Source organism: Falco peregrinus, chromosome 9 (assembly GCF_023634155.1).
Source record: "Falco peregrinus isolate bFalPer1 chromosome 9, bFalPer1.pri, whole genome shotgun sequence".
Classification (NCBI taxonomy): domain Eukaryota; kingdom Metazoa; phylum Chordata; class Aves; order Falconiformes; family Falconidae; genus Falco; species Falco peregrinus.
The window spans coordinates 9,190,643-9,215,157 of NC_073729.1; the positions used below are offsets into that span (position 1 = coordinate 9,190,643).

Here is a 24,515-nt window from a genome sequence, read left to right on the forward strand (position 1 = left end):
AGAAGGGCTCCCCTGAAAGCAGCCAGGAGATTCCCCTTGCAGCAACTGAGATACATTGGGGAAAAAAACAACAAATGAGCGCAATGCAAACACCAAGCAGGCAGAATCACTTAAAGCACAGCACCACAGTTTCTCCTTCCACCCTCCCCTGCGAGCTGCAGCCAGCCCCGTCCTCACTCCATCACTCCTGCAGCGTGCCCAGCCCCAGCAGCGCACAGCCAACCCTCAATTTCTTTTACCTTGGCACAGTTTAAACGTAAAGTTTAGTTGACACGAGGGCACCGAAGGCGAGAGCTGTCCCCTGGTGGGGGGTGACCAGCAGTAGCACCCACGGCCCGGGTGCCCCACGGCCCCTCACCCCGGCAGGGATGCTGACATGGAGCAGGGCTGGTACCCAGCGCTGCAGTGATGCCAAAGCAGCAGCATTTGGTGGGTAAATGTACACATCCCAGCTCTGCAGCCACAGCCGGGCTCTACGCATTTCATACGTTTCTCATACGACCTGTGAAAGAGAGGGGAAGAAGAAAAAAAAAAATCAAATCAGAGTGCAGAACACAAACCCCAAATGTGTTATTTCACAGCCCCATGAGAGGGCTGTCATGCATGAGCCAGCCCGAGCTCAGCGATGGTGTCAGTGTGCAGAGGGGTAACAGGGCTCAGTCCAGCGGGGGATATAATTCTTCCTCCCTGCGCTGACTTGGCTCATTACATCACAGGACCTTGGTTCCGCCACAGGCAAACACGCCCAGGAGGATAAAAGCACCTTATTTGTCACCTTGGGAGCTATTTGGCACTTACCTGGCTGATCAAATAGAGACATATGACTACAACCGCACTCTCCCAATGGCAAGGAGGAGCACAAGAAAGCAGAAGGACTGCCGCTGAAACCAGGAGACATTTTTTAAGGTAAAAGCTCCGTGGTGGAGTGGCAGCCTGCCTGGCGTACTAGCAAATGCCCGGCCAGCTCTGCCTCACGGCAAGAAAAGTGAGGCTGCAGGAGCAGGTGGAGCACGAGAAGACCCCCTTGCCACAGCTCCGTGGCTGCAGCCTGTGTTTGAATTCAGCAGACAAGTGTTTCGCCTGAGCCCTGCGGTGTCACTTCTGCTGTGTGTCGTAAATGTGCCTCTGCCAACAGATCGAAAGAAGACCTGCCCAGTGCTCAAGAGTAAGAAAGGGGATAAAGGGTCTAATTCCCTTCTTGATTTTTAATCCTGGGAAAAAGGAAAGCAGAAAGAGCAGTAAATCACTGCTCAAATGACTCAGGACCCACACTCACACTGAAACAGGGGCTTGGTTTGGATGCTTCAAAGCCGCTGGGTAACTTCTGAGCTGGTCATTTGCTTGTGGTTAGCCGGGGCATTTTGTGTTCCTGAAACTGTCACCCACCTGTTGTCTCTGTATGTGTCTCCTAAACCAGCACAGCTCAGCCACTTTCCCACCTGCTCACTGGAGACACATCTGTGCACCAGCATTGCCCCTCGCTCAAGGAAAGCCCCGAGGGACAAAACTGCCTCCCCTGCTCCTTCCCAACCCCGGAGCCACACGCATGCTTCTCTGCACAGCGCCGAGGCCGATGTCAAAGAGCTGTGATGGAGAAAATCCCTGCAGCCTGGATACGCAGGATAGGTGGCACGTGCCAGGGACCGGGGGCAACTGGCCCCGGCGGCTACCAGCCAAGCTGCCGCACCTTTGAAGCCGGCTCTGCCCTGCGCCAGAGCATCTGCTGGCCCAGCGAAGCCGACAGCAGTGGTGGGTTTGTCCTCAGTTTCCAAACCCACTGCAAAGAGAAAACAGAGGGAAACGGTGCTTTCCGTGGCCTTTCCAGCACAAACACGCCGCAGGGAGGGCAGGGGACACCGGGCACGGGACCCCCTTAGCCACCCTACAGGGAAGAAGCAGCGACACAGGCCCTGCCTGTAAACACAGTTTGCTTTACACATGATGTCAACCGACTGAGCTAAACCCCAATAAATTTATACCCCTGTTTACAGCCGATTTGTACTGGCTCAGCACCCAGTCATGCTTGCAGCTTCATCAGCATAAGGAAAGAAGAGCCGCAGATGCGTTCACACCCCCATTTCAGCTCTTCTCTTGATGAAAAGGAGAGCAGCAGCGGGAAGCGGGTCCCTCCTTTATGTTCTTCTTTTCTTTGATTTCTCATCTTTCCTTAAGAAGAAGTAATTTGTTAGTGGTTGCCATATCCTGAAGAGATACAGAGATGCCCCAGAAAACTCAGAAGAAAGGACAGAGTGATATAATTTAACAGAAACAGAAGCAGCAGCAAGCAAGAGTCCCAGAAAGAATAATTCACCCCAGCTCAAAGAAAAAACTTTAAAGAGTCAGTTTCCAGAGGGAAGACTGTGAAGAGCTCAAGAAAATGAAACCACAATAATTAATGTAGGAAAACAAGTTATTCTGTCCATCAGTGCAGCATATGTAAGGGCTGACCCTTCCAGGCACTAGCACACTCAGACAAATAACTCAAATAATTTGGAGACTAGAAACCAGCCTTTTTCTAAAAATGTTGGATACAAAAATCCAGAAGGATTCAGTGAGCTGCTTAACCATCATTTGTAGCCAGACAGACTGCAGACAGAGCTGGAGAAACCCTGGCACATACAAAGGCAGCATCAGGTTGAGATTCTGGAGAGCTGTGTCCTGTTATTTGTACCGTAACTCCAGACCCACCATCTGTGTTTCCAAGAGAAGGAGGGTCCTGGGCTGGGGCACGGGGCAGCTCTCCCAATCCACCCTGGTGCCCGCCAGCCCCCTGCCCCAGCATGCGCCCTGTGCAGGGCAGGAGCCACGGAGCGGGGACTGTGGTGATGCCGGGGGAGGAATCTGACACCGTGCAGCTTCTCTTAGGGGGCTGAAGTTATCCTTCTGCTTCTCTTCGCATATGGAGACAACAGGTGGGTGACAGTTTCAGGAACACAAAACCTGCATGTGTCAAACAGATTAAAATGGCAAGCATTGCAAGAGCTCCCTTACCTTTATATTTCCTGTTTTTATTAAAGAGGCTGAAACACATTTCTAAAAAAATAAATAAAAGCACAGGAAGAGTTGGTCAAGGAAACAAAGGGTACGCTTCCCAGCATCTCCTCCCAGGTCCCTCCGTGACTGCCAGCTCCTGGCTCGGAGCAGTTTGTGGCTGATGGAGCATAAGAGCAGGTCCTGCCTCTGGAGCTTGCAGAGCCGTGCTGGGAGCTGCCGCACTGGGAATGTGGGCAGAGGCCTTCCAGGTCCCAGCGAGCTGCGGAAGAAATGGCAGGGTGGGGATAGGGACAGGGGGGAGCTGGCAGGTGGCTTGCCAGCCACTGGAAGGGATGAGAGGACAACGAGCATGGGGGCTAGTGTGGGGGACAGAAAGCCTGGCCTCCCCGACCTCCACATCATAGAACTGGCAGGAACAACCGCAGTCCTTCACTCCTGCTCACAGGTCGGGGAAAAAAGGGCTGATGCTGCCCCCCGCATCGCTCCCTGGCTGCTTCCTCCAAGGTGAGATCCCAGCGCAACTCAGAAGATGTTGCTGCTACAGCTTAGCACAGGAGCAGACGTGGTCACTGGGTCTTTCAGAGCTTTCCATGGAGCTGAAGACACCAAGGGACTTTCCTCTCAAGCAAAAAGACAAATCCATACCCCTTTCTCTCCCAGCATGTCCCTTGCATGGCTTTCCTCAGGACCTCCACCTGGGCAGGGGGGCAGGAACCGGTGTACGTAAAGGGCAGGGGATGTTCCTCCACGCTAACTTCTGTTTATTTTGTGCAAGAATAAGATTATTCCAGTATAAAATTTTCAAAGTTATTAATTTTAAAGAAACATTAATACCTGCTAGTTCTCACCCTCCCACGTGTATGCTAGAGTTGAACGGTAAATATTTATTTTGAAGCAAGCTACACCTACACTCAAAGTGCCAGCCATAAGTACGTCATTCAGAGTCCCCAAGCCTCAGGGGCTTTCCCTTCGCCCTGCCCTGCAAAATGCAGCCTCTGTGCTGCAGCCTTCCTCAGCTGCTGGGGCATCCCGCGCCAGAAATTTTCCATCCAGGTCATTAAAGATACAGGAGGGATCTTGTTAAGGCTAAAAGAGCGTAGGTCATGTCACGCTACACAAACACCATTTTCTCGCTCCTTTTCTAACCTTCCAGAAGCCCGACACCCACCAGCTGGGAGCAGGGGTGGGAATGCCGCTGCTGCTCCAGGTTTCGGGGGCTGGAAGGCAGGATGAAGAGGGCGCTGCTCTTCTTCACATCGCGTCCTCCACCATGCAGCGGGAACCGCTGAGGAGTAACGGGGGGCCTGCTGCTGCTCCCCGAACAGCATGGTGCTGGTGGGTGACACGCTGCCTCGGGGGGGGGCGGGAGAGGGCAGGGAGACCCAGCTCGCAGCTGGGTTCTGCAGTGAGAAAGCTCACGCTTGCCATCGCAGGGTGCGGATGGGATGCCCTGGCTTGTGCCAGCGGCAGGGGAAGGCTGTGCTAGGTGCAGGGTCTGCACAGACGCAGCTCAGAGCACCTGGGCAAAGCAGAGCCTGGCAGCGAGCCGGGAACCCCGGAGTTGCGGGGGCGCAGGGGGGGCACCCTCTGCCCAGCGCTGCTGCCCGCTTCTCCCACTGCTCCCAGCACGTCCCACCATAGCTCACAGCCAGCCCCAACAAAGGGATGCGGGCTCCCCACAGCCAGAGAGCTGCCAGGTGCTTTCGCTGTCACTAGCCATCGGACTAACGACACCTAAAAAGTGGAGTATCCAAGACGCCGATAAACAGCCATCGCAAGCACAAGAACAGCACCGTGCTTGCTCCAACAGAGCTATGCCATCGTTTTCACCCCCCATGTATTTTCCTTGCCCCGTCAGCACTTTTTGCAAACTTTCTTCAGGCCAAGGGACAAAGGCTCTGCACAGCGCCCACCACACAGCCCCAGTTATGCTGGCAGCCAGCAATCTTTCAGTGTTTCGTGGATACAAAGGAGTCCATTCTGGGTCTAAATACTCCAACACAACAATCCATTCCCATCCACCAACATGCTTATGTACCTGCTTAAATGCTGTGCTGAACGGGGAATACAAGCAGAGGCTCTCTGGGCAAAACTCTTCCTTCCCAGCACAGTGAAAACCCACTCCTTTGCAAGCAAAATGTCAGCACACACACAAAATTGCGTGGGGTATCTGTTAGAGCGGATGGTACTGAAGCGAAGCCTTTTCAGTGCTTAATGTGTACATTACCCTGGGAAACTTAGGAGATGGGTGTTTGCTTTTAGATCTGCATGGCTAATTAATCACCAGGCAGAAGGCCAAATTTTTCCTTGAGTCAACACCTTGAACATTAGCGGAGATGCAGTGGGGACAGACGATGCCCAGAACGACATCCTTGCCTAGCTACAGTCATGGAAGTAGTTCACTAACCTGATCCTAACTTGGCAGCAAGGAATTTTAAATATTTACCCATGGATTGCTGCAAACACGGAACAGTAACCTGTCATTTTCTCCCTTGTACTTTCTTCTCACACCAACAAGGTATTCCCAGAAACAACCGGCACCACGGGCAGGTGCCTTCAATGGGCCAGGAGAAGACCACATCGCATTCGTTATTTTGCACCGGGATCTAAGAAAGAACCTTGCCTCCCCTAAGCCACGGCGGTCGTGCCCAGGGTTATCTTCCCTGGAACGCCAGGACTTCACCAGCACGAGGCACGGGCTGGCAGAGGCAGAGGCGCAGCACCCTGCCCTCACCATGCAGCACCGGCAGCGAGGACGCTGCTGGAGCCTCACCTGGGTGTCAGAGCAAGCAAAGGTGGCCTGAGCGGGAGCAAGGTAACTACAGTACCTTACACAGCACACGGGACCTTCCAAATCTCTTGCCTTTGGGTGACAAGTTTTGAGCTGGCACTGGAGCATCCAGCTGTGGTGAAGCATCCAGCTGCTGTGAAGCAGTGATTGGGAAGCTCCCTGCCACAGGGGGGAACTCTTAGTCCTGGAAGGAGTTACACAAACCTCTCAAAGCTCTCTGCTTTTTCTTGTTTTCTAGCTAGAGAGCTCTCCTCTGCCCAAGTACAAAGCTGCTGCAAAGGCATTTCTCACTCCAGGTGCTTTGGAGTGGTGTGATTCCTGAAGAGCAGTGCCTGGGGAGAGGGAACTCCTCGGGCAGGCTCTGTGAAAGTTACCTCCAAAAAAATGATCGTTTTGTTTCTGGAACAGGACTAGTACGGGTCAGCCCCGAAACAGTGTTGCCTTTTTGCCTTTTGAAAGGTTCCTGTGTGGCACGCCCAGTTTACCAGGTGACGGTGACAAAAATGACAGAGCATCTCCAGTGATGAAGTAAGCGAGCTGAGCAGAGTCGGAATTTCCCAGCTCTTCTGCAGAAGCCCTGAGAACAGGTGCTCGCTTCAACTCCTGCCAGCACGGGATTCACCAGCGAACAACATTCTTACTGTACTTCTCAAAAGACTGACTGTGCACCTCTTCTGCCTCCGCCAGTTAAAGGAGTATTCATAGAGGGCGTTCGTCTGACAGATATTTCCTCCTGCTTAGGGAGCTCGGACCTGGGACAGCTTTGCACTCCAGCTTCAGGGGAGTGGAAGAGGGGGCAGATGGTTTTGTACAGGTTCTCTATCACGTCTGGAATTGCACTGGTTTCCCAACAGACCGATAGTCAATGAACTCAGGATCTGAATGCTTTAATAATTAAAAAAATGATACGTGTGTGTATATATATATACATATGAAAAAAATCGGAACTTAAAGCACTCAAACCTTGAGTCCATCAAACGTATCTAAATACCTTTACTTTGGAACTTTAAGATAAATCAAAATCTGAGCCTAGGTTGTTTTACAGTATCCATTTAAGATAAAAATATGATTTACATCAACATTAGAGGGGAGGTCACCACAGTGTTAGTCAAACACAGGATCTCTCACCTCTGTGGAGCTCTTATGTTTATTTTATGAAGCCAAGACTCCGCTTCTCCGCTCTCAAGTGCTGCAGTGTAAGTGAGCTGCCATTGTATTCCCCTCCACATGGCGCACGCAAAACGGCAGCAGCTCATAACAGGTAAGATTTAATGAGACACGTTACTGGATACTCCGTGCTAATGTTTGCTAACGCGCAGAATAGTCAACAGTACTTCCATGTAACTCTCCTAACACAGAGGTTGTGTTTGCCATGTTGCGGTTTGGTTAAATGCGTCCACCGCCAGGTCTGCTCCACTGAAAGGCACTTCAGCTTGTGCTGCGGGCGCGGACAGCGAGACACACGGCGCTATTGATGCCCCGCGCTTTGAGGTGTTCCTGCCCTACCTTGGGTGTAACTCACCGCCAGAGCATCCGTCCGGCCACCGACAGGAGTCAAGCCGTGATCCAGCCAAGCAGCCTCCCTGAAACGACTGAGGAAATCAGTAGCTGGTTATACACGCAATTTTATTTGGAAAGACAAATGTTCAGGGTCCATGATTCTCACCTGTAAGAAGCGAGTGGCGGGAGGGATGGGGTCGGGCAGGGTGCCAGGGTCACTCGCTGTTCTGGGAAGCAAGTGACAGCAGCTGGAGTTGTGCCTTTGCAGCCCGTTCCCTCTGGCCTCCTCTGAGCTCTGTTCTGCCTGGAAGCCCACAACTGGCAACCTGCATGTTTCCTCGCCAGTAACTTGGGAAAGAAGGGGGATGGCCTTGACCGATGGTCAGAGCTCAGTTCAGAAGAGGGCCTCCTGCCACTGTCACCTGAAGGAGCAATACCTGGCCCAGCAGCACAGGTCTTTCTAGGCCCTGTCTTTACATTTTGTAAAAACAGAATAATGCAAAATATAAGGTCATACACAAACCCACTCCCTCCTCATCAACAAGATTGATTGGGGGCAGTGGTTGGGACCAAGAGCTGCTAAAAAAGAAAATCTGAACAGCGTATTTTGGCTAACGGTGCCAACGTTCTCAGAAAAGCTGCCTGGAGCTGGCTACAGCTGCCCACTAGAGCCTTTCATGCTTTGGCATGCCTGTCCTGCAGAGACTTGCCAGCAGACCGGGAAATACTCCTTTGGTTCCAGCCAAGCTGCTGAAGGCAGCCCAGGACAGCCAGCAGCGTTCCCCGCTCGCCCCCGCGCCGGGGCAGGAAGGCAGGAGCCGGCCACGAGCTGTTGGGTGAGCCAAGCCCCCAGTTCAAGCTCTCTGCTACCAATGACCTATCCTGTTGCTGTTTGTCACCGTGGGTCTCACAGCTTCGTCCCCTTTCTCAGGGCCACATGCCGGCCGGGGGGTGGGACCCTGCTGCCCTTCACAGCACAACCAGGGCAAGGACACAGGGAGCTGCCGTCTGCCAACACCCCCAGGAGCAGCATCCTCGTGTGGGCCACCACCACCTGTGCCTTGGTACCACAGCTACCCAGATCCTCAGTAATCCCATTGTTTGAGCCCTTCCCCAACACGCCAGGCAAGACCAGACCCCGAGAGGTGTTTGAGGGAGGGATGAGGCTCTAGTATCTCAGACGAAGGTGTGCCAGCGCACATGCCCACAGCATCCCTAAGCCAGACCATCTTCTGCACCAGGTTTTACTCCTCCATTAGCATAAGTGGAAATGCATCCTGCTGGGACAGAGCGCTACGGGCCTTTGTCACACACCCTCAGAGCAAATGGTCAAGTTGGACATGTGCTGGGACAGGTATTTGTCATGTGCTGCTTTAGGCATTGCTGCATCCACCTCGCACCATGGACATGGCTGAGGGGCTTTCTGGACCAGCCGAGGAAGACAGCAATGCCCGCAGTGTTGAGCATTCAGTTCCTAGAGCTAAGCTTCCTTCTTGCACTGAATGAAGTTGCTGTTCTCAGCATGGATGAGCCTTTTCAGGGTTTTATTTTTGTAAGTTTGCTCAGAGAATTAGCACCTACAGGAGCTGGGGCGCAATAGTTACGCTCTGTAAACCAGGCAGGCCCCCTGAGCACTTCTCTGCCAGTCCTGTTTTTAATAACTGGTACCTCTCAGCTTTTCCACACAGCCCCACACACCAGCTCTAGCTCAGTAACAGCAACTTGGGCGCCTCCCAAATTCATGAGCAGGGTTGTGTCCGGCTTGTCTGCTGGACAGAGAGATGCTGAATTCCCAGTTTTATGGAGTGCTTCCTTAATTTCCACATGAAACCCCAGAAAAATCATGATCCCCTCTCTTGCCCTCAGCTGCTCTCCATGGCTGGGTTTTACCCCAGCCAGCACCTCCAGAAGCCAGCTGAGCTGGCATGTTGCTACAGGTCTTCCAGCTGGTGGTGGGACATGTGTAGCTACAGAGCCTGGTCACACAGAGGGCGTGAGGCAGATGCTAGTGCTAACTCGGTGGGAAGCAACTCCCAACCTCTGGCCCTAAACCCAGAGCAACCTCTGTGGCTCGGCTGCTGTCAGCACTAAAAGGGCTTCTGGTACCTAAATGCAAATGTCAGCCTCATGTTTGAAGCCTCATTTGCTCTTGTGCTTAACCCTGACTCCTTCCAGCTGTTTTGGGGGCACGTAGACAAATGCAGAAAACCACATATAACACCCGCCCACCCCTGCAGGTCCTTCGGCAACCCCCGAGGGCTGCGCCGAGCCAGCACGGGGTGCCCCCCTAGCCCTGTGCTGCCTGCTCCCTTCTGTGCTGCCTGCTCCCTGCCCTGCCCACCCTTTCACACACCTCGAAGGCTCCCCTCCTTTGAGACCTCCCATTCTCCCCTTTGCCCAGGCACAGGTTTGGTTGTGCCAGCACTGTCACAGCCCCAGCACCAAGCACGGGGCGCCAGGGAGCCCTGCCCATGCTCATGCGGGGCCCCCAGCATCACCCCGCTGCCGGGACAAGGCACCCGGGGCCCAGGAGGGCTGTAGGAAGCAAAGCCCCTCGTTGTCGCACTCCAGGTGCCTGCCCCTGAGAACGCCACGCAGAAGCCTGGGCAGGCACTGAAGCAAACAGAGGCAGTGCCCCCAGCAAGTGCTGCACCCCGCCAGGCACCCACACGCAGAGCCCGCTGCACACACCCTGCCCCGCATCCCACTCCTCCCAAGTTTATCTCCCAGGCCAGCTTCCTGCTTTTTTAAAAACTTTCACTCATTTATTTATGCTCCAGAACTGTATTTTTGCCTTTCTCCTTTCATGACAGCCATTCACTGTGAGGGCAGCCAGGCACTGGCCCAGGCTGCCCAGAACAGCTGTGGGTGCCCCATCCCTGGCGGTGTCCCAGGCCAGGCTGGATGGGGCTGGGGGCAACCTGGGCTGGTGGGAAGGGTCCCTGCCATGAACTAGGTGATCTTTAAGGTCCCTTCCAACCCAAACCATGCTATGATTATGTTGCACACATGGCTAGCTTATTGTCAAACACATACAGAATAAACATACAGACACACGCACACATATACATGCATGTATTTAGCACACCTCTACACTTCACCTGAACTTACTTCCAGATGGAGATTCTCCATCCAACTCACATCAAAGCTCCTGTCCATGCTTAGTATTTAGTTCCATTTCTTTTAGCACAGCAAGCGGGAAAGAACACACAAACCCCACATTCAGGCCACCGCTGCTCTATCAGATTCAGGAACAGAAGATGAAGCTTCCTCTAAACCTGGTCTAGCACAAACTTGCTCTGTACACAAGTGTTTCACAGATGTTTCTAGTGTTCTTAATTCAAGTATTCTATGTTATACCAAGACTAAGCAACAAACTGCATCTCAAGTGACCACTTCAGAATATTTCGCTGCCAATGCAACGTTTTCTCTCCTTAAAACTACAAAACCCCTATTTCATGATCCCCAGAATCATCACAGACGGGAAATTTTATGGCATATGATTAGTATCCAGGTTTGTAAGTCTACATTGCCTATTGAATAAAATTCCCAGTGAAAAAAGCAGGCTTCGCTTGCATTAGATCAAGCTTAGTTTCCTTAATGAATTCTATATTTATAGACATGTTCAATAAGAAAGAAGATTTCAAGGTCATCTTTTATGACCGATTTTTTTTATTGTATACTAAACACGGACTTATAAAAAACTTTATTACTCTTCAGTATTTAATCAGAGCAACAACTGCACTAACATATATTTAAACCGAGATTACCGATTTTCTTTTTAAAAACTTAAAAGTGGTTTAACAAGGTAGTTTAAAAGAGCATCATGCAGAAAGTCACACATAATTTGCACTGACGTGGAAAGAAACTAGACGAACTTACCTTCTGAGAGTGGAACGTGTCCCTTGAATACTCAAACACCTTCTGCTCTCCCCACAGGTGCTGTATTTGTCTCACTGCTCGCGGGCACTCTGCAGTGACAGCAGAATGCACATCGTGGAAGCAGAGCTCCACAACAGAGAATGAAAATCTGCTTATGAGCAAAAGAATAATTCAAACTAAATGGGCAGTAGCAAGATGTGTTGTAGGACAGGTTGGTTCCAGGGATGCCTAGAAACAAACTTATTTGTACCAGCCCTGAATTTAGCTCAAGTTCTTTAAGACTTACTTGTCTCCTCCAGCAGCAGCCTCACATGAACACAGTTTGAATGCAGCAGCATTAAAGGCAAGATAGAAAGTAGATGTACGTTTTAGTTGTGACAAGTTTTACATTCAGCACTTGTTGCATTTATAGGTTGTCATCTATATGCATGATAGAAAAAGCATTTGCATTTAAGTTTGTTTCATTCAGAAGTATTTGTGGACCACTATCCTTGCATTCTGTTCCCAAGGATTGTTGTAATACCATTCCTTCCTCCTTACCTGCATCAGACCTCTTCTGATTCCTTGGATTTAAATAAACTTCAAGTCTTGCTTTCTATATTCCACTACTACTTATTTCTATTATGCAAAGACCCAGAGGTCCCAGTCAGAATTTCAGCTCCCACTGTTCTGGGAGTTCACAAGATAGTTCATATTGACATCCCCTTTCCTGGAGGGTATCCGAGCACTCGTGTCCATCACTGCAATCTAGCAGGTGACAACCTTCACAGTATCAGGAGAAATATTTGAATACCACCGTTTTCTGCTGTGATTAGCTTGTAGTCATCATACTTTTCCATGACCTCTGTATTCCTGTACATCATTTACTTTGCTGCCTTTACCATATAAACCACTGTAGCCTTCTACAGCCAACAGCTGAATTACACAGTTGTATCCTCCAAAACTGCACCAAATGAACCTGGATGGCTACGCTGAGTTTAATACAAATCAGTCCTTGCCAAAGTCCTGTGATCAAAGGAAGCTAAGGGTCAAACAAACCATTTAATAAATTAAGGAGAAGATAGCTGGATTATTTTTATGAAAGTTTGATAGCTTGACTACAACTAATAATCTCAACTTTATAGCACAGAAACAAATACAGGAAAACAGTATTAAAAATTGTTATCGATCAATTCATTTATAATTTCCTATGACCTAATTCTGTTTTTTAATTCTAAAAACTGAAGCCAGCGGATTTAAGGAAAAGGTCTCATGAAACTAGTGTGATCTTAAAAATATGCTGGGAACTTGTGACTTAACACAGGTTTTACCTTTCTTTTTTTTATTATTATTATTAAGTTTAAACAAGGGGGTTTGGGGCTGTGTGTGTTTATTTTTTTTAGAAAAAAACCAGCTCAATCTACAAAGTAATAAAATACTTTGGACTTACTTTAAGTAGTTTATTCCACCTTCATACAGCTGGCTGCAACAGGCCAATTGACTCCAGCTCATCAAATAGGAGACATTTTTAGCATAATTAATATTAATACCAGGATAATTCTGGTATTCTACTAGCCAGAAATATGCGCACTACTAAATATATGAAGAATTGTATCTTTATGGGTATAGGTGCAGGCTAACAGTATATTACATGAAACAGAACATTATGGTAAGCAGACGTTCCCAAGGTAAAGCCTATCTGATGCACCGTAACTTGCTAGACAAGCATTAGTTTTGTCACGAAAGTATTATTTAGCACAGCAAAGACAACAAAAAATATTACTCGAGGTTTTCATGCAACTAAAAGTTCACTGATTTATTTCTCTTATTAAGAGTAACAGTCTGAAACATTTTACATTAATTTACAATCATGAAAAAGATCCTTATGCTTATCTCATGTAGGTGACATGAAGTCATCCAGTTAACGCTAATTATTATTTCAAAAGTTAAATCCTGTTTTATAAGGTTAAGCATTTTTTGAGTAATTTCTTGCCAAAAAATAACATCAGTCTACAACCACACAGAAAGTAGAAATTAAAATTTCTACAGAGCTGCTACCATCGCTATGAAGATACAATGCCAAGTGTTACAACATTCTGCAAGTGTTTTCACTTCTCCCAATATTTAAGACTGCAAAAAAAATCCCTCTTCGCTTTTTACTGCACACATAGGATCTACAGTAAAAGGGAAAATTTTGGTTCATGACATTAGATCAAGGGTAAGAGAAGTGCTTCTGAGTCACGTACTTATTATGTAGAAACAAACGGGGCTGCGGAGCAAAAAAGGATTCTTCTTCAAGGGCAGGCTTTCCTCCTCAGCCTCGGACTGTACACCCCACTTACTCCTCTCCTTGCACAGATGACAATGAAAATGGCCTGCGCACACGGGGGCTACGGAGAGGCAAAGCTGAGGTCCACGGTACCGACCGAAGGCGAGCTGCTGGCCCCGGAGCAGCTGTGCAGAGCTACAACAGCGTGCCGACGAGACGAGGTGCAGTGCAACAAACCCAGAGCCCGGGTCAGTACCCCACGCACAGAGCATGAAAGCCCAACTTCACCAGTTAAAAATATCTGGATGTTTCACCACTTTTGTTTTCTGGAACCCTTGTTGAAACCACTCACTCTGATTTGAGTGTTGGTCAGCAACACGCAACAGAAACGTTCAGACCTGCAGCCTTCTTGGGAGGGAACACAGCAGGAACTGGCATGCTTCCCTGGCAGAGGGCACACAGGGCACAGCGAAGCCACTCCGCTGGGCTTGGCCCAGAAGCTGGCACACCACGGTCCTCTCCTCCCAGCGCCCCACCAGCAGCCCTCTAGCTCAGCCATGCACTGGGGGCAGAACCGCAGCATCTCATCGCTGTCAGCGTGCTCCACCACCACAAAGCGACGCGTGGTGGGTCATTGCCACTCACTGACACACCACATCTGGCGTGGGAAGCCACCAACAGTGGAGAGGTAGGGGGTGTCCAGCTAGAGGGAAACCATCTTCAAATACCTGCCTGGGATCTCAGCACAACAGCACGCTTCACCACAAAGGCAGCAAGCCCTTCCCACCACCCTCCCTCTTGTTCTGGCACCCCTTAGCCATTCCTCTCGCCGATCACACCGCCTCGTGCCTTCTTCCAGATAGCCTTGCCCTCCCTCCCCACGAGGGCGGCAGGGACCCCGTTCCGGACGAAGCGTGCCAGCCAGGAACGCACGAGGACCTGGGCTCCTTGCTCTGTTCTGCCAGTTCACCCCCTGCTCTCCCACCGCCCCCAAGCCTGTCTGCTCCCCTCCTCCGCGGGCCTGGCAGCCCCGTTCCTGGAAGGGGCACCCACCACCCCGCCACAGACACCCACCAGCAGCTCTTGAGCTGGAGCAGGAGCCGCAGAGCAGCCGGCCAGGGCAGAGCTCTCTCTCCTGGCACCGACACCAGCCTCTCCCACCTCCGCCCAGAGCGTGGCATCTGGCGGGGCAGCAGCAAGAGGAACACAGCATCACATTGCCTCATCCTGCCAGGCTCTGCTCCCCAGCCGTGGCCTGAGGCCACTGCCTCTTCCCATCACACCACGACCAAAACGCGTCCTCGCCACGGGACAGGCTGCCTCGCACGCCACAGAAGAGGGCTGCCACGGCACAGCAGTTCCCCAAGGCTGCATTTGGCAGCATTTGTGCTCCTGACAGCACAGAGAAGAGACTCGGGCCCCAGCTCTCACCGAGGGTTTCATCTGTCACACTGTGGATGTGGTATTACTCACACACAGCAGCCAAATACCACATACCAATGCAATGAAACCCAGGCAGATCTGACTCCGCAGCCTAGGAAAGGCAGCGTTTGTCCTGGCCGCAGTAAGAAATTTCAGCACCTCTCCTAAGGGGGCACGCAGAGGGAGTTTGGCACCCATCGCACCACGGGGCACTGCCAATGACCAGAAGATGGAGGCCCCAAGTCCAAGCAGGACTGCAGCCATCTCCTTCCAGACAGAAGGCCCAGAAGGCACATTACACTGAAGAAACAGTTTGTGTGGCCAGAGGACAGCAATGTAGTCTGAAGCGCAGACAGGAAAGCACTGAGACAACATTTAGATCAACACAGTTCTCCCTACAGACCTTTCCAGAATAGCTTTATCTCACATAAGAAACACAACCTGAGGAAAAGGACACAGAGTTTGGGAATCTTGAAAGCATTTTGCCATAGATGACTTCTGTGGGCACAGTCTGGTTGAGGAGTATCTTTGTACACCTACTTCTCTCCAGCAAGACAGGGAAAAGAGCTCTTCTCTGCTCAACAAGGTCATCACAAGGTGCTCAGGCAAGATAAAGAATATAAGGATTGAGGCTCATATAAGAACCTTATACAGGTGTAAACAGTGATGTACAAGAGCATAATCTATGCAAAGCCTGCATTTAAAATGGGGCTTGTGTGTTCAGCTGCAGGTACCTGGAGGACAGAATTTTACACCAGCTGGAAGAGCCAATGCCTCATGCTGCCCCAGGCCTATGCACAGGGACAGCACTGGAATTTAGCAAAGAATCTGTTCTGTTGTAACATTTGCAGCCAGTCCAAAATGGAAGTGTCCAGTGGGTCAGGGTCTCTTTTCCATTACTGTGGTGCCCTGGCTTTATTCTGGGATCACTCCATTTAAACCAATAGGTCATTCGCAAGAACACAGTGTGATCCAGACCCAGAGCATTCAAGCTTGTATTCAGCCCTTTGCTTATTCCTCCATATGCGTCATACAACATAAAGTTCAGAGAAAACTTACACCTTGTGCAATTTTTGGACTCACTGGTTTGGACTAAAACTGTTTCAATCTTAGCTCTGAATTTCCTGCATAGCAAAAGGTAAGAGAGACATCAATCTTGTTCTCACTTTCAGCAAGACCAAACATGAACCCAGCCTTGTTGAGGTAACGTGCATTAATGGCAGCCCAGAGTTTGTCCCAAACCACACTACTTAGCCTGTCTATCGTCGTTAGCTTTTAGAGTAACTGATGAAGCAACAGGGCAGAGCTCTACGAACTTCTGCTTGGCACCATTCAGTTACAGAAATTATGGGTAGTCTCTAATTCAGAGACCCATGAAGTATCCTTGGTACCCAAAAGGTATTATCTGGAAAGGAATCAAAATTTTGTTCGCCAAAATATTTATATTAGCTGAGAAAGCCAAACTCTGCCAAGAATGGAGCTGGCAAGCTTCCCTGGAGTTTCTCTGCCAGTGTGTAAAACACAGAAAGCAGCCCCACCTACCACAACCCCTCCGTGCATGCCCAGGGCTGGTTCGTTTTTGAAGTACAGTGCCAACTATTTGTAAGGCCTCAAAAATCTGGAAACTTTAGAGCGCAGCAGCCGAATGAAGGACCTTGGGAACATCTCTCTTGACTCTTGGGCTGTGTACTTGAAGTAGTTTTGTGGATGTGCCAACACGTCAAACAACGCTTTTATCAGTTTCTTGTCCTAGAAGGAGGAAAGCAGATTTTTCAGTAATTGCACAGAGGGGTAAGGGTCAGTACAACCAAGCTTAATGACTGATGAACTCATAAAAGATGATGGGCATTTTGTTTTTCAAGTACTAATGTTTCAGGAGCTCAGAAACTAGTGGAGCAAGGCTGACATTCAGGCCCCAGGGAAGTCACTCGAGTTTCACTTCTGTCATCAGTGGCACCAGGACTTCTCCCCTCCTCATACTTCCAAATGCAGCAAACACGGGGGAGAAAGAAAAAGGAAAACACAAAAAAAAAACCCCAAAACCAACAGCAACCCAAACCCAAAACAAAACACAAAGCTGGATCTGATATCCGGCAAAAGAAAGGTTTACTTGGGATGACAGCCATTCAATCTGCCCATGCAACTGTCCCCTAACCCAGGTCAGAGAAGGGAAATCCACAATGAGATATTTTTTTTTTGCCCAGGGAGCAGAAGCCCATGCTAAGCTACAGGCTACAAGTAGTGGCACCAAGTGCTTCTCCTACAGATTAAATCCCACATCCCTCATTTTGCTCCACTGGTTCCTCCACAGCCTGCCTGAGGCTCAAGAGGCTATCTTCACCATAGATTTCACTAGCAGGTCCGATCCACCTTTAATCCCCCTGGACAAGGGGTCTCATTTCTACTGCTCTGCATGATCAGGGTGTGGTGATTCACCCCACTACCCTGAAGCAGCAAGTGTCTAGTGCACCAAGGAACAGATCCAAAGCAGAGCAGGAAGCAACCTCACTGGCACAAAACAGAATCATTTTCAATCAAAACCAACACATTTAGTGGAAGGAATATACCTTAAGTATCTCTTGATGGTTTTCAGATGCATAAAGTCTGCCATCCCGAACAATGTCTTCTATTAGTTCTTGGTAGTCCTCTACGGGGAATGCACAAGAGAGCAATTTGCAGGGTCACTTCACTTAAAACTCAATACCTCCCTCGGTTGCACATGTAAGCCCTACCCCCAGAAAAACCAGTGGCCCTCATATTAGCAGTCCGAAAATATTCCAAATGCTCTTCTGTAAAGAAGCTACAAATACTGTTTACTAAGAAAACAGTGTGTTCTGTCGAGCTGCTCAGCACCAATCTGTCAAAAGCAAAAGAAATCATAATGCACGTAGGACTGGGTGCACACTGTAACCAAGCAGCCGGCTTCAAACCAGCTGTGCTGCAGAAACTGTAAATACCCACAACCTGTTACTGACTTTTTTTCTCCAGTAAGAAAGAAAAAAAGAGAAGAGGAAGCTTTCTCAAAAGGCAACCCCCCATGTCAATCAAAACTTGAAACGCTTCAGAAGAAGAGGTCTCCCCTGAAAAACTAATTTTCCACTGTTGATGAAACGCTGCAGAGCGGGGCGAGGATGGCTCCTTCACAATCAATCCAGCATGAACAGAAAGAAGCCATTACCATTTTGATATTGCTTATGCTGAAGCCCAAAGCCTCAGCTCCAGTTTCACTCCTGGTGACTCTGACAAGGATAGGGTTGAAACTCTTGCTCCCTCAAGCTTCTTTTCAATATAGGTATTTTGCTACCTGATACTAGATCACAGATGGTAGCAGCAACACAATAAATCAGAGGCACTTGGGCTCTCCCCAGTTCCTAACTAGGGGCAATCCGCTGGCACCTGAAGAAACCCAGAACTGGGAAGGCACAAAAATGCACAAGCCCTAGATTCTGGTTCTGAGCTCCGCGTTTTGCAGGTTGGAGCCCAGAATCCCAGCTCTTTGTTAGGTCTGTTGGAAGACTGGAAATATGGTGGCATTTAAGATGGCCATGCAATGCAGAATTCCTTAAATTAGCTTTAAAAGAAAAAAAGCCACTGGAAGTAGTCTCATAGCGATGCTGCTGAGAGCGCGGGGTTACCCTGCTGCTTCGCAGGGTCAAGGAGCCCGCAAGGAGTTCTGCAGTGCTGCAGCTGCACTAGTCCATACGGGCCCAGCTGCTCACAGCCACTTACCATCATACGTTACATAAGGAACTTGGAATCCTTTGGCACTGTTCCCTTCGTTCGACTTGAACTGGATCCACAGCTTCTTAGACCTCGAAGTGAAAGCTATAGGGCGTTCGTAGGTTTGGCAGGTTTCGTACGTGGTCACTGAGTTGGAAGAAGCTTTCAAAGAAAACACACAACAGGCAGTTACCTGACAATCTGTCATTTAAAGAAATTTTTACTCTTAAGTAGAGGCCGGCCAGGCTACATTTAGTTTACGTAAACAGCAATGCACGTGAGAAACCTGTGCTGCACACCAAGATAGATACCGTATGCCTCAGTAGATATTGCAGACTTACAGCTTTTTCGCATCACCAGGTAGTCTCCGCATTCATCTTCTATGGGTAGAAATATTTCTGGAACCACAATCAGAATACGGCGCTTTGGCGGTGGGTTAATATTCCAGGTGCACTCAGTGTTTGCAGGATAGTCCCCAGGGTAGTTTGGTGATTCAATATATCCAGTGTAATCTCCTAGCTCACCTCCACACTGCCTATCTGAAAAAGCAATACAGTAGGCAAGGCTAGGCAGCGAGGTCACCTGCAGCTCTCTGCCGTCACCGTCAGAACAGCACACGGGTGAGACACACAAACTTCTCTGTTCGCATCTGAGGCAGGTACACTTCTCTTTGCCAGCTTCGCTGCACACTGCTGCTTGCTTCTGCCTGAAGCAACGTTGAGACATAAAAATACCGACTAGCTCCAGTTAACAGAGCAGGGGCTACCGACCAAGTCACAGCCGAGCAGCAAGGCAGTTGTAAGAGGAGACAGAAATGGTAGAGCAAGGATGCTCCACGTACTTACACCAGACAGAACGTGTTTACAGAAGTATCAGCTGAAGTTTAACCCTAGTCTGAGTCGCTCTGCTTGGGCACCATGCCTGCAGCAGCACAGAACAGGCAGTACAGCCAGCCCTTCCTATGCACAGATCAGCACTGCGGGCAGTAAGAGAGGGTGAACTCCGGTGCAGGATGCTTTGCCTGCGCTGCCAGCCGGGCACTGCAGCACTGTAACAGTGATGTACCAGTGTGACGTGCCCAGGGAATGGATTCTTTAAGTGAGAGACATGCAGCTCCCAGGAAAATATGTCTATGTAGGTATGTGTATGTATACGTCTGCGTGTACATAAGCGTCTCCAGAGATTCTTCTGAAGAGTCGCCTCTCTGCCCTCCACTTTCCCTCTTTAGTTCACCCTCAGCTTCTCACGCTACAGCTACCGTAATCTAGAACAGTGGTTCTCTTTGTAATAGCCTCTTTCAAAGGCTGTTATTAAGAAGAAATGGTTACTAGAGCTATTGAGTTTTGTGAGCCAACTTCCATTTCTTTTAATAGAAGGGAAAGACATCAGGGTGCCAAGAACACAAGCTTTGCTATATCATGGGGGACAAGATTTAACAGCAAGACCCAGAGTGACCCAGCACCAACTGGCAAGACACAATCACCACTTACCTTAACAAGAATGATGGAACCAGTCTGTAAAATGGACTCTCATGGACCTCAGTAAGCCATGTGGGATGAGATGCAGGCAGGCAGCAAAAGAGACGCAATATCACTGCCCTTTCTCCAGGCTCCCTGGAGCAAAGCTAAATTTTGCCCTTAGGGCCACTCTGAACCTTAATGGGCCAGTTTTTTTATTTGTAAGAGATCATCAAAACCATCTTAATATACTTACTTTTGCACTGTGTTATATTTGTTGACCCATCAAAATCAGTAGTGGTGTTTCCAGGGCATGAAATACAGTAATTTTGTCCAAACTCAGGCTGGTATGTCCCAACTGTGCAGCGAATACACCGATGAGTTGTGGTATTATAAAAATGGCCAGGTGAGCACTGAACTGGACAGTAATTAAATACATAGCATGGTTAAAGAAGTGGCAATAGCACATTAGAATGTGATTTTATACATTTTTATAGGACTTACTACAATTTCAGTAACTGAAACGCCATATTCATAAACTACAAGGGTAATAAAGCAGAACTAATTGAACAGATTTTAATTTATCAGGTCACTTTGTGCAAGTTCAGAAGTCCCAAACATAACACTATAGAGCAGTTCTGTGTGGAAGCAGTAACAAAAGATATTGGGGGGCAAGTATAACCACCATCACCATGAATTTGTAAGCAGGCCACCAGGTAGAACAGTGTGTTACCAAATGGTCTAGACACTGACATTTGACTCGGAAGATGAACTGTAGGTGGAAATACTAAAAACTGTCTTTCTTTGCCAGCTCATGCCAAGCAGCCTGTGCAGTGCTGCTGCACCCCAGTATATCCCTGTGATCAGCTCACCACAAGCAGAGGTGAAAGACTTTGGCCTTCTACAAGTGTCACACTGCAACAATATTAGTGACTGAACTGGTACGTTGCCTTCTCTCATGATCACACCCTGTCTTGCCACAACAGATGATGACCCAGGGCACAGCCACCTCCACCAGATCTGCTGCTACATTATCTCATGATGTCATGCAAATCATCATGTTAGCTAGACACATCAACTATAGCCTTCCCAGGGCTTGCTGGGAATACCTCCTGCATCACCAAAGTGAGATCCCATTCTGACACACAAACTCTTTCATAAACGTTAACAGATCTTACAGAAGTTTTAGACATGAGATAGACATAGGGGAAAAATCCTTCCTAGCACACTCACAACCTTTTTTCTAGGTCCCTGCATACAGACAGGAAGATTTCCTTCTCTCGTTACAATCTGAGGATACAGCACCCCAAACATCTTTGCTTACATCTCTGATATGCTTCTTCTAATTTGATTTTGCTTAGCTATTCTGCATCTGCACCTATACCCATCACCATCTGTACTGAAACCTGACAGGAAGCAGTCAAGAGCATCAGCCATGTATTAACTTTGCTTTTAACTCCATCACCACCTTGCTTCTTTTTCCTTGCGGCACTGAAAAAAAATAATCAAAATAAAATCTTTTCCTATTCCTTTTACCTCATTTGGCAAGTTTACCTTTCTCAGCTCAACATCAAAATAATATACTACCTTGCTTTTCAAATGTACTTTTCTGTGCTGCACCAGTCCCATTTTTAAGGTACTTTTACTCACAAATAACTCTAGTCTTGTTGAGCTTTGTAAGCTAGCTCAGCCTGCAGTCCCTCCCTACACGCTCCACCCTCCAACGCAAATGCTTCAGATACAAGTTCCAAATAGTTCTTACATCTGTCATTCCGTGTCTCATGTGGCCTCTTTCACATGCAAATCCCCGAGCTCTTCATTCCAGTTAATACAAAAAATTCCTTTAATCGCCACTCTAATTTAAAAACTGAACCTCATTTATAGACCTGTTTTTGCTTAGGTTAAATAAAACTGAAATCAGTTCCTCTTATCATGATCCAAGGTTTTTAACGTGGTTTTTTTAGTGCTTTAACTTTGCAAAATTAGGTATTAAACAACAGCATCTGTGGATTTAGTGATTCTTCACTGAAGAAATCTATTAGCTATCACATTATTGCCAGTAATATTAATTCTTCAACCATACTGCAAAATTCTTCTATCATGTTGCAATTCTCAATAGTAAACATATCTTAACTGACACTAGAGAAATCTCTTAATCCAAACCACTACCAAATGTTTGCATCAAGACCTTATTTCTACCCCTTATTTCTGCTCTATGGGAGATTTTCTATTAACACTTTTTCTTCAGGTGATTTTGGTTTAAGTGATGGTTTTTTACCCATGCTTTAAGACACTGAGCAAATCATTATACTGATTAACATTTCATCTCTCTCCATGGACACACATTTTTATCAGCATTTTCAAAGACAACTTCGTAGCTGTCTTTCATCTTTTTACATTTTAGATAACTAAGATGCTAACAAAATGCCTTCTTTTTTAAAGATGTGATCCCCACCTGATTTTCACTGCTGTGAGGAAAACCTGGGGAGCTGACTACAAGTCAGCTCACTGTGATCAGATGTAGAGTGCTCTCTGAGGTACTGCAGGGCTAAGCTGAATGCTAGCTTTTTGGATATATCCCAAAGCATCCAAGCCACTTTCTCATTATGAAAGTGAAGAAACTATTTTCTGACTTATCCTCCAGGACTGCAATTCCCTCCTTCACAATTTCATGTTGCTGCTGTGCTCAAACCCCAAATGTCAGTAAGGCATACTAGTCTGGATTGTTTTTTCTGAGACTTTTTTTTTTTTCTTCCTGCTGTTCCTCTATATGACTTTTCACACATCAGCAACTTCACTGACCAACTTTCAGGTATCTCCCAACCCCTTAAGTCTTGCATAAAAATCACTCATAGAAAGAACTGAAGCTTTATTGAGTTTTCCTGCAGCCAGCCCAGGCCAGCCAACTACGAGACCCCTGGAAGGATTGATCCCAAAAAGGAAAATGACCCTTCTTTGAATGACCCACTTGTAGCAGTTAGCAGTTACTTTTGCCTCGGAGCAACGCAGTTCATCAAATAAATGTTGACCTTACCTTTGGTCTCACAGTCCTGAAACAAGGATGCACTGCTATGCCTTGTTGTTAGACCTCCTCCGCAGGGAAAGCAGGATACTCTCCCAGCTTCAGGCTGGTATGTTCCAAGGGGACAGGGTAGGCAGGGTTTGAAGCCATCAGGAGAATATTCACCTGGTGAGCACTGATCTGGGAGAGGAAGAACACACTTGCTTCAACCTGTACGTTATAGGCGAAGGTAAGTCAGTGAGCCTGCACGGGACCTGAAACCCCGTGGTGAAACTGCTTTCCTCTTCGCTTGGGAAGTGGGAGCCAGAGTTCAGGATGGCAACTGATAGATGCAATGTGCCCTGTAAAACTGAAATAGACACTGACAACTTCTGGAGCTTCTTTGGAAACGAATTTCACATTTTGTCACAAGGCTACGCTGGACACGAGACCTGTCCAGTATCTCCTGTCATTCTGTACAATGCAATTATATAGTGATTATCTCCTCCTTATAGCTAAAGGCTCTCAGACTCCTCCCAAATGAAGTAATTTAGCGCTGAGCCTAAGATGCCAAAAATGTACATCCAGATAGGTATTTCAATCATAATATTATTGAATATTCATACTTCATAACCACTGGCATTACTGAAGTGTGTGAAAACCTCAAGCATAACAACTAATTGCGCAAATTCACTGAACTGAACATCATGCATGCCTCAAAGACTTTTAAAGCAGAAATATTCTTGCCATTCCTCTGATAATGATTATCTGTGCAGTGGATTGCTGTGTTCTGTATGGTGCATAGATAGCACTAACCAACTGATTTTACTTAAACACACACCTCAATATTATCTAACAAGCCCAGCAATATTTATCGGTATCTCTGAAAAATTCTCGTTTTCAAACCTTTCACAAAAGTATTGGCTTCAGTGCCAGTATTTAATAATTACCCTGCTCTGGAAAGGCACAAAACACTGTTGCAGTTGTTCAGCTGTGCTGAAGAATTCTGTCCTTTTAAAGACCTGTTATGATAATAAACTGCTAGTTTTCGTTTATAGCGCCAATAAATCACTCGGTGAATAGCTGTTTTGTTAGGAAGTTAAATTGGCCTTGGCTTCATTTCAGGATATATGACTAACAACAAGCAGGGCATTAACTACTGGTCATGATCAATGATGAAGAGTTTTGTTTATGGCCGATACACTGAGTGGAATAGTGAGTGTTCTTCCTTAGCTTAAAAATAAAATACAGCAGGTTAAGCAATGCTCTGTAGCTCATCAATGCAAGCTAGTAAAGAAGTCTTCGGTCTTGGTTCTAACTTTTGCCGCCACATGTTACTTCTGCTCTCATAAGGACACACATTCATTTGCTCCCACACTTCTCAAGTCTTTCTTCATTTTATAAACATTCCTATGGAACAGCCATCTCTGTGCTCTTGTGCAACTCAACAAACAAGACTGAATGAAGGCTTTCATTGCAAGGCTCCTAATAAGGTAAGGA

At 47.9% G+C, this 24,515-nt stretch overlaps 1 protein-coding gene across 2 annotated transcripts in view; it reads right to left on the minus strand.

The window, feature by feature from the left end:
- Nucleotides 1-16,259: 16,259 nt before the first annotated feature.
- The window catches only part of SCUBE2 (signal peptide, CUB domain and EGF like domain containing 2), a 41,717-nt gene continuing 33,461 nt past the window's right edge, over nucleotides 16,260-24,515 (minus strand). For both annotated transcript variants that reach the window (XM_055813642.1, XM_055813644.1), the window contains 6 exons: nucleotides 23,049-23,216; nucleotides 20,271-20,432; nucleotides 18,899-19,096; nucleotides 18,567-18,719; nucleotides 17,405-17,484; nucleotides 16,260-16,586 (listed from right to left, as the gene is read on the minus strand). In XM_055813642.1, coding sequence (XP_055669617.1) covers nucleotides 16,434-16,586; nucleotides 17,405-17,484; nucleotides 18,567-18,719; nucleotides 18,899-19,096; nucleotides 20,271-20,432; nucleotides 23,049-23,216 — 914 coding nt within the window. In that variant the 3' untranslated portion in view covers nucleotides 16,260-16,433. The remainder of the gene's footprint in view (nucleotides 16,587-17,404; nucleotides 17,485-18,566; nucleotides 18,720-18,898; nucleotides 19,097-20,270; nucleotides 20,433-23,048; nucleotides 23,217-24,515) is intronic.